The sequence below is a fragment of the Glycine max genome, chromosome 16, assembly GCF_000004515.6.
Source record: "Glycine max cultivar Williams 82 chromosome 16, Glycine_max_v4.0, whole genome shotgun sequence".
In the NCBI taxonomy this organism is placed as follows: domain Eukaryota; kingdom Viridiplantae; phylum Streptophyta; class Magnoliopsida; order Fabales; family Fabaceae; genus Glycine; species Glycine max.
In genome coordinates this window covers 5,733,757-5,743,937 of record NC_038252.2, presented here as the reverse complement: position 1 = coordinate 5,743,937, position 10,181 = coordinate 5,733,757, and the positions used below count along the sequence as shown (strand labels likewise).

The 10,181-nt window shown below is 37.3% G+C and overlaps 1 protein-coding gene across 1 annotated transcript; it reads left to right on the top strand.

Annotated features, from left to right (window-relative positions):
* The first annotated feature begins 3,840 nt into the window (after positions 1-3,840).
* LOC100819570 (pentatricopeptide repeat-containing protein At4g19440, chloroplastic) lies at positions 3,841-9,870 on the top strand. Its single transcript, XM_003548481.4, has 3 exons — positions 3,841-6,794; positions 8,900-9,094; positions 9,441-9,870. The coding sequence occupies exon 1, from the start codon at positions 4,059-4,061 to the stop codon at positions 6,579-6,581; it is 2,523 nt and encodes an 840-aa protein (XP_003548529.2). The 5' UTR covers positions 3,841-4,058; the 3' UTR covers positions 6,582-6,794; positions 8,900-9,094; positions 9,441-9,870.
* The last annotated feature ends 311 nt before the right edge of the window (positions 9,871-10,181 follow it).

Below are 10,181 nucleotides of genomic sequence, written 5' to 3'. Positions count from 1 at the left end.
GTCTTTGTTTGCAACCAAATTGAGGCATTGAATGCCATGTTTTTTTGGAGGGGAAACATAGAAGACGAGAAGGTCTAGTAGATAAGATGAGATAAACTAGTTAAGCCCAAAGGAAGAGGGGGATGGGCTTTTGAATGGTTCAAGCTTTCAACAAGGATCTTCTAGGGAAGCAATGGTGGCGGTTGATCTTGCAACCACATACTCTTATGTCTCAGCTTTTAAAGGTTGTTACTTCCCTGGTTCAAAAGCTCTGAATGCGAAGAAAAGGTATGTTCCAAGCTACACCTGGGCTAATATCTTTTGTGTGAAGGAGATGGCGAACAAAGGTAGCTTTGAAATGGTTAGTGATGGCTTGTAGGTCATAGCATGGACAAATGTATGGATCTCTTATGAATGAGTTTGAAGAGCAACTCTCTGTGTATGATCTTATAAGCAATGGACCAAAGATCCTAGAAGAAACAACTCATCTAGGAGATTTCCCCCCTGACGGATGCCAAAAACATCCTAGTCGTGGAACAAAACTCTGAAACAGAAGCAACAACAAATGCAATATTAGGTAATTTTAGGAAAGACATTTGGAAAGTAAATGTAGCACCTAAATGTAGGAACTTGGTTTGGAGAATTTGTAAAATCATCATCTCAGTTAGGCAAAATCTCCACAAGAAGATGGGTAACATTGATCCAATGTGTGCGTTCACAGAGCACTACTTGATTTATTGCAATAAAGCTCAACAGATCTAGTTTGTTAGCCAACTGAGTTTGAGGTTTGGCACTCATCATACCCTTTTCAACCAATGGTTATCATTCTAATTTGAGAAAAAGGACATAGGCTTTTTAAACAAATTTTTGGCCTTATGTGGTCCATATGGAGGAGGCAGAACTTATGGACCTTTGAGAGGAAGAAAACCCTAATCTCTATAGTCATTTGACAAACTCTATGGGTTATATGTAGTGAGGAGCACCAGCATGCTCAACAAGGCCAAATTTAGGCGAAGATAGTCAAAATAAATTTTGATGTTGCCATTAGAAAAGATGTTGGTGTTGGTATGGGCATGATCCGTAGAGACTCAAATGGCTACATCCTTGGCTTAGCTATCAACTTCCTCCCTCACAAGATCTCACCTAAGATGGCAGAGGCTCTAGCCTCGAAACGGACTATTCAAACTGCTAGGGAGAGGCGATTTTCTCATTTCATTTTGGAGACAAACTATCTTCAGCTAGCACAGGCATGGAAAAGTAAAAGAGCTCTTAACCCAACCTATTTTGATGATGTCTTGGAGGACTGTAGATATGTTAGCAGAGGTGTAGTCAATTTCAAAATTCTTTTTGTGAAAAGACTAGGCAATAAAGTTGTTGAATCTCTTGCAAAGCTAGCTCTTGATACTAGGGAAAAGTATTGGTTGGATGACCTACTCACTTAGGTGGCCTTTCTTATTTTGAATGATGCAAATAATTCTGATTTTGTTGAATAAGAATACACATTTCTTTCATAAAAAGAAACCAAGACATTGAATAGAAGATTGACACATGTATCAACTTGGACTTTATGTATTATGATTTATGAGTAATAAATTTGAATTACTCTAGTGCAATTATAATCATTTCAGCACAAGAGAACACCAATTCAAGAGAGGACATTCATTTAATGAAAACATTAAATGTCCTAACAGACACTTATTTTGATGCAAGATTTCAATGAAAAAATAAAATTGTTTCTAAACAACAAATACTTATTGAAGATGTCTTATAAATATGATAAGCTTTGAAGAGTTCAAGTTATGAACCAACATGCTAAGAATTCAAATTTGTGTTCCGTGTTCTTCAAGCTCTTATTTTGTAAATTCAAAAGTTGCAAAGATCTCAAAATACTTTGTATATCCTAATAGAAAAAACTAAGTGCTTCATTTGAGACATTAAGAACTAGTTAGTGAGTAAACCAACAATAATAAATCTTCTAATTTGTATAGAGCTAATAGTGACTTGGTTGAACAAAAAATACTAGGTGTAATTTAATCTCAGGGATAAGCTTAGTTTGTAAAAGCCAGAAGTGACAATAAACAATACTTGTAACTTAGGTAAAAGTTAGTGGAACTTGATATTTTGTCAAGAACTAGACATAGTCTTAGTGGTAGAGACAAACCAATACAAAAGTCTTTGTGTCTTATATCTTTATATCTATTGATTTAGTTGACCAAGGATTTGAATTTGATTTTGTTTTGAAAAGGTGTTTTTACAAAATTTGTTGATATCGTCTAACCGTACCTCTTTGCAAAAATTAGGTTATCTACTTTCAAAACTATATCGGTCGACAGCTTCAATTTTCAAAAAGGTTTAGGAAAATTTCTAAAATCATAATCCAACCCTCTTTCTTGTGATTTTTTTCTTTTACACTAACACTTTATATGCTAGTTCTCATGTTGGATAATAAGGACTAAAGAAGGATTAGGACAACAAACCACTCATCTTACATTTTACATTGACTCCTTTTTTTTTGTTTTTTTTATCAACCAATAAAAGATTTCATTAAAATAAAACTAGTGGAAGATGTACCCATCTAGCAATAATAAGAGTCAAACAAGCCAACACTATACTTTCTAGCATTGAAGCATCTAAGCAGAAATTAATTATGCACTTTACATATTCAAAACCCAGATGAAACATAAGAAAAACTCCTTACTTGCTTACTTATATTGAGTTCATTCCTAGAAGAATGGTTGTCCCTCACACAGATAACTTACACATACACATAATGGTTGTTTTGCATAAATATACCTCACACAAATAACTTACCCATACACAAAATGGTTTTCCGCATAAATACAAATGAACCTCATTGTTGTAATGGTCACGATAAAAAAAAGATAGTTGAACACCCATGTGAAAACTTTAATAACACAATCTATTCACACAAATATTCATTTTGTAATATACACACAATGAAGAAATAAGGGGTATGCCATGTTTTGCAAAGATTGACACTAGAGAGCCATTTTTTTCTATTATGGGTTTCAACAAGTTTGTTTATTTATTATGCAACCAACCTATTAAAGAGACACGATTTTAGGACGAACATACAAAGGGGTACTAGACTATTTAACGTGCCCAAATTGAAACAGAGCTTTGACAAAACAATGATAATGTTGTTTCTCTTCAATACCATCATACACACTCAAGTTCATAACTTGTTGTTCGCAATTGCGTCTCCTTGGCCATTATCTCTTTTTTGAAGCTTGTCATCGATTTCCACCAAATCATAGAAGCAAGTGAAGGCTAGTAGAAAACAAGGAAATTATCATATTAGAGTTGTAGAAATCTCCATGAAGCATCATTGCGACGATTCCCTCCCCCATTTCTTTCTCTCTCTCACATGGCCATGGGGATTGCTACTCGACATGGATAGAGTTACCCTCTAGCTCTTATAGAAAGACCATTGCTCCCAATTCTTTGATGGATCAAAAGTTTGCAAATTGATCCAAAACATGGATTAAATTACAAAACCTCTTTTTCTATTTATAAGACCTAAATTTGAAATGATGTTTGCTTCTTTTTTATATATAAGATTTCATCTATAATATTTCTTACATTAATTATTTTTAGACTAAAAATACCCCATTAAATAAAGAAAAAAATGTATTGACAAATCATTAGAAGAAAATGAAGTATTAATGACAACGATAATTTTGAAAAAAATTATAAATTTAAGACAAATTTATTATTATAAACTAAATTAACAATTTTTTTTATAAATTAAATAATTGAGAACAAGTAAGAAGTAAACAATCTTGACACTTGAATATATCCAACGATATAAAGATGTGCTTGACTTGCGTACGCAATTCAAACCAACTTCACCTTAGAATCCGTCTCTTCTGGTATTGGGCCGGGTAGGACTACTAGGATAGTACTCTCCTCCTTCGTCTCCATCGCAGCACCTCAATACCAATTCCAAACCCCAGGGAAATTAAAAAATAACCCTCACTTTCTCAATTCTCATCCATGGCTTCCCAAATGCACTAAAATAAAAAACACACCAATCCCATCTCATTCCCCACAAATCCATGCACTCCGCAATGGACTTCGCAAGGCTCAACACTCCCAAACCTCCGCCCATCTTCACGCGCCCCCTCACCTGGGTCACCTCCACCGCCCTCCGCCTCCACCGCCGCCAACTATCTCCACCTCCCCCGCCGCCGCTACCTCCCCCCTCTCCGCCGCCACCTCCTCCTCACCCCTCACTCTCCTCTATACCTTCTATTCTCACCAGTAAAACTCTTGACTCTTCCAAATGTAAATCCATTCTCCCCCACTTAACCCCCCACCACTTCGATCGCTTGTTCCTCTCTCTCCACCGCACCGTCAACCCCAAAACCACGCACGAGTTCTTCCGTTTCGCCACTCGCCACTGCAACTTCCGCTTCACCGTCCGCTCCTACTGCCTCCTCCTCCGTTCCCTCCTCGCCGACAGTTTCGTGCCGCGGGCCAGGTTCCTCCTCGCCCGCCTAATCGACGGCCACGTTCCGACGTGGTCGTCGAAGACGACGACGTCGTTCCACGACCGCCTCCGCGAAATAGCCTCCTCAATGCTGGAGCTAAATCAGGGTTCCGACGAACAACGACTCGGCGAATTGGATTTGCTGCTCCACATTCTCTGCTCTCAGTTCAAGTGCTTAGGTTCTCGTTGCGCTTTTGACATCTTCGTTATGTTCTCCAAGAGAGGTGTTTTCCCGTGTTTGAAGACCTGCAATTTGTTGTTGAGTTCTCTGGTGAAGGCCAATGAGCTCCACAAGAGCTACGAGGTGTTTGATCTCGCCTGCCAAGGCGTGGCGCCCGACGTTTTCACGTTCACCACCGCGATTAACGCGTTCTGCAAGGGAGGGAGGGTTGGGGATGCTGTGGATTTGTTCTGCAAGATGGAGGGGCTCGGGGTTTTTCCGAATGTGGTCACTTACAACAATGTGATTGATGGCTTGTTCAAGAGTGGGAGGTTTGAGGAGGCGTTGAGGTTTAAGGATAGGATGGTTAGGAGCAAGGTGAATCCGAGTGTTGTGACTTATGGTGTGCTGATCAGTGGTTTGATGAAGTTGGAGATGTTTGAGGAGGCGAACGAGGTGTTGGTGGAGATGTATAGCATGGGGTTTGCTCCCAATGAAGTAGTTTTTAACGCGCTGATCGATGGATACTGCAGGAAGGGGGATATGGGTGAGGCGTTGAGGGTTAGGGATGAGATGGCAATGAAGGGAATGAAGCCTAATTTTGTTACTTTTAATACTCTTTTGCAGGGTTTTTGCAGGAGCAATCAAATGGAGCAGGCTGAGCAGGTATTGGTGTATATATTGTCGAGTGGGTTGTCTGTGAACATGGATGTGTGTTCCTATGTGATTCATCGGTTAATGGAGAGGTCTGGGTTTGTTTCAGCTTTAAAAATTGTTACCAAGTTGTTGTCGGGGAACATCAGGGTTAGTGATAGCTTGTTAACCCCATTGGTTGTTGGACTTTGTAAATGTGAAGGACATTCAGAGGCAATTGAGCTTTGGTTTAAGCTGGCTGCAGTTAAAGGGCTTGCAGCCAATACGGTGACCTCAAATGCACTTCTCCATGGACTTTGTGAACGAGGGAACATGGAGGAGGTTTTCGAAGTACTCAAGCAAATGCTTGAGAAAGGTTTATTGCTGGATAGGATCTCTTACAACACACTTATTTTTGGCTGTTGTAAATGGGGTAAAATTGAGGAAGCTTTCAAACTCAAGGAAGAGATGGTTCAGCAAGAATTCCAACCAGATACGTATACCTACAATTTTCTCATGAAAGGATTGGCTGATATGGGTAAAATAGATGATGTTCATAGGCTTTTGCATGAAGCCAAAGAATATGGCTTTGTTCCAAATGTCTATACATATGCACTTTTATTAGAAGGATATTGTAAGGCTGATCGCATTGAAGATGCCGTGAAATTCTTTAAGAATTTAGATTATGAGAAAGTAGAGCTAAGTTCTGTTGTATATAACATACTTATTGCAGCCTACTGTAGAATTGGGAATGTGACGGAAGCCTTCAAACTGCGTGATGCTATGAAAAGTAGGGGCATTCTACCTACCTGTGCTACATATTCTTCTCTAATACATGGAATGTGCTGTATTGGCCGTGTTGATGAAGCAAAGGAAATTTTTGAAGAAATGAGAAATGAAGGCTTGCTTCCAAATGTATTTTGTTATACTGCTCTAATTGGTGGTCACTGTAAGTTAGGTCAGATGGACATAGTGGGGAGTATCTTACTGGAAATGTCTTCAAACGGCATACGACCTAATAAAATTACCTACACTATTATGATTGATGGGTATTGTAAATTGGGAAATATGAAAGAAGCTAGGGAGCTTTTAAATGAGATGATAAGAAATGGAATAGCTCCAGATACCGTCACTTATAATGCATTGCAAAAAGGATATTGCAAGGAAAGGGAGCTAACAGTTACTTTACAAAGTGATCATAAATCTAACATAGGACTACCCTTAGAAGAAGAAATTACTTATAACACATTGATTCACAAGTTGCATCCACATACAGCAATTAGCAATAGAGAATGATGAGGAAACTTCTCAAACTTTGGATGCTTACTTGATACCAGGGTTTATATGGTTGAGCCTGCTATTGTTTAGCTTGATTCCAAAAACCTTGTTATCTGGAAGATGAAGCTTTCATCACAGCTTGATCTCCAGATGTGTGGATGAATAGCATCAACTAAAGCAGCATACTGTTGACTTGGCTTCCTAGTTAAAAATGAGCATTGGTTTTCAGAGGTTAGTCATTACAATATTTTTTTTAGTTTTTTTTCTTTACATTGTATTTGTTGATTTTTTATATTTGGTTTGTTTGATTTTTGAAAAAAAATTTATTGATAATGGCATTATAGGAAAGATGGTTGTTTTATGCATTTGCTCCATTGGCAAATATTTTTATTTGGTGTTTTTGGTGCAGAATGAATAGGATTTGTGTTACTGTAGGGCTGATTATGTTATTTTTTATTGTTTTAGGGTAATTTTGGGGTTAGTATCCTATTTTTATCACATTATTTATTTTAGGAAATTAGTGTTTATTTAGGATTGGACTGGGGTTTTGACAACCCTTGGATTATAAATACTTAATTAGATGCCCAATTTTCTTCATGTTTTCAATGTTGATTAGTTAGAGCAATTAACGTGTGCTTTTCTGTTAAACACTTAAACCCAAGCATTCTTGGTTCCATGTCATCCTCTCTTAATGTTAAAGGTTTTAATTATGTTTGCCATCATGTTCTCTGGATGTTTGATCCGTATAGGAAGCACGAACACCAATACTCCTCGGACATGCGGTGGACACCGTGTTAGACACGTTTTTGCTGTGTCCAATTTTTTTTGGGGCTTGGACATGCCACAGCCACTTCTCCAAACAGGTGGACACACAGTGGACACTTCTCTGAACACACAACAGACACTTCTCTGATAACTTTATTAATCAATTTTTTAAAAATTAGCCTATTTTGATAACCTCTTTCATGTAACATTCTGCCTTCTTTTCTATTCACGTTTGCGGTTTGCCTCTTTTGCACGACATCCATTCACATTCTCGAGTATGCCAGTGTCACTGGTTATTTTCCATTCGTCATTGCCTTGTCAGAGTCCAGTTGTCTTGCTTGGCTGACTTTGCGTTCATGGTCCCTCTGTTTGTCACTTCGTCTTGTTTTTCTTTTCTAGTTCACTGACTTTCTTCTCCTTTCGTGCATTTTCGGTTCACCTTTTGTTCGTGTTGATATAAATCTTAATTATCAATTTACATTTTTGTCATGTTGATTGTGTGTGGTGTCCTATGCTTTAGATTTTAGCTGTGTCCCGGTGTCCGTGTCCCGTGTCCCATGTCCGAGTCCAAGTACGCACTTCCGTATTCCATTTTGCATCCTTTTCTTAATATTAAAGATCTGTTGGTGCATTGATAATTATTTCAGAATCTATCTATTTTGCCAGTACTGTTTTGATTATTTTACATGATTCTGCTTAGTTCTCTGTGAGGCCTGATGGAAGGATTTTGACTTTGGACTCCTGTTGTATTGTGGGTTTATTTTCACATTTTTCTTCCAATTTCAAATTCTAGTTCAGAAAATTTTGGACCCTAGATCTTACATTGTATGTTGACTTCTTTCTTTGGAACAATGTTTGGGAATTTTTGCGTGCAATGGGTGTGTCCTACTTTGGAGTAGAATCTCTTGATTATTAGATATAAAGGCACTAAGGCAGAATGGCCATACATTTAAAGGTGTAGACATCTGCTACTGAATTTGCTATAGGATACGTTGTGTTTATGAGTTGTTTTCCAAGGGGTCAATTTCATGAGCTTTACTGCATTCTTGATCTTTTCTGGTTCAAATTTCTATAGACTATAGGTATCATGCTTTTCAGTTTTGGAGGATATCTTATCCTCCTTCAGGTGTGCTTTCTGGCCTTATTCTGTAATAAAATTTGTTTAACTATCCAAAATAAAATGTTAACATACTGTATATTGATATTACATAATATTTATTCAATTTTACATAATAAGACTTATTTGATATTTGTTGGTGATCTAGTAAAAGCAGGAATGTAGTTGCTGCTTAACCATTGACAAGGTTATTGTTGAGGTTTATCTGGTGATCCACTCAAGCCAGTTACCAACTTATGCAGGTCTGATTGGAACAAGAGGAGTGATATTGTCAAAGCATCAAATTGATATCTTATCCATCTTTTCTGTTTGTTGTTTGTTGTTTGTTGTTTGGTGAAGGTCTCAATCGGATTATTTTCCTAATCTATGCCCAATCTGACTTACATGCATTTGGTGTTCTTTTGTGTGTATATGTTGCATTTCCTAACTTTGAACTTCTGTCATGTGATCTCAGGGCATTGGTTGGATGGCAGACCTTGGGGGTATTGGAGCAGCATTAAAGATTTTTTGAAAAAAGACTACTAGAGGATCTTCGATAGCAAACATGGTACATTTATTAGAGACTCAGCAGAGCAAGGAAGAGGATCACTTTTCAGATATAATGTTATGGCTAAAGCAAAATAAAGCAAAACGTTCAATCTGTGAAACGGTAACTATGCTCTTATTCATTTTAAATTTTAACTGTAATTGATATGCTTTGTTGTTTTTGCCAACCCCATAAATTACAGAAAAGAATAATAATAAGAAATTCAACAAACCGGGGTGCATCTCCACCGGAGGTTTTTATCTCACTATTTAGGGCAGGAGGGGGAACATGATTTAGAAAAGGTTACAGAAATAATGCATAGACTGTTTGAAGTACATACAAGACAAGTGGACGCACCTAGCTTGAATGTGGGCTTTTTCTTTTTTTCCCTTGGAATTTTTTGTTCTATTTCTGCAATTTTGGTGTATTTGATCTTTTTGTATTTATAAATTCATATCAATTTCTTCAGGTATGTGCTGTTGGTAAGATAACTTGGTCGATTTTGAAGCTTCAAGATGCCCCCCCTGCATTTAAGGAACATGTGATTTTGATGATTGGTAGCTAACAAATTTACAGTTGGAAGTGATAATACAGGCCCTGGATAGAGCTATGAAATGTTAAATTTCTAAATTTATCATACGTCTTCGCAAATGACCTTTTGGTTCCCCCATCTGAGGCCTTTCTGAACAAGGCTGGAACAATTCTGGAAGAAGACAGACCAAAAGAACTAACAAAAATATGAAAGGAGGCTGGAATAATTTCTTAGTAGTCATTCTTCTAAATAAAACCCTGGGCGTAATTATACATTACATGTTTGATTTGCAGTTGCAAATGCTACGATGCGTGTTCCAATGTAAATCCAACAGATAAAAGCAAAATGAACGCAAAAATAAGGATCATGATCTGCTGGCAAAATTAATTTTGCCTCAAACGTAATTTTTTAACTGCAACCCAAACATGCTCATAGTTATTGGTTGCGACTCTTCCTTTTTATTTCTTGACTAGGTCAGTAACTTACCCAACCTATTGAGGCTCTTTCATTAATGGAAATCTAATTCAATTAATTAACACTTATTCTTAAATACTCTGCCAATTTGGACTAAACTGTTGGCCAATTTTTCATGGAGCAACCCAAATCTATCTTTTTTTAACTTGAATTATTATCATTGTTTTACCCTGGATATATATATTGCTAACATACTCAATTTCT

What these genes read in the sequence shown, in the direction of transcription:
- LOC100819570 (XM_003548481.4), top strand. Translation starts at nt 4,059, where the DNA reads ATGCACTCCGCAATGGACTTCGCAAGGCTCAACACTCCCAAACCTCCG.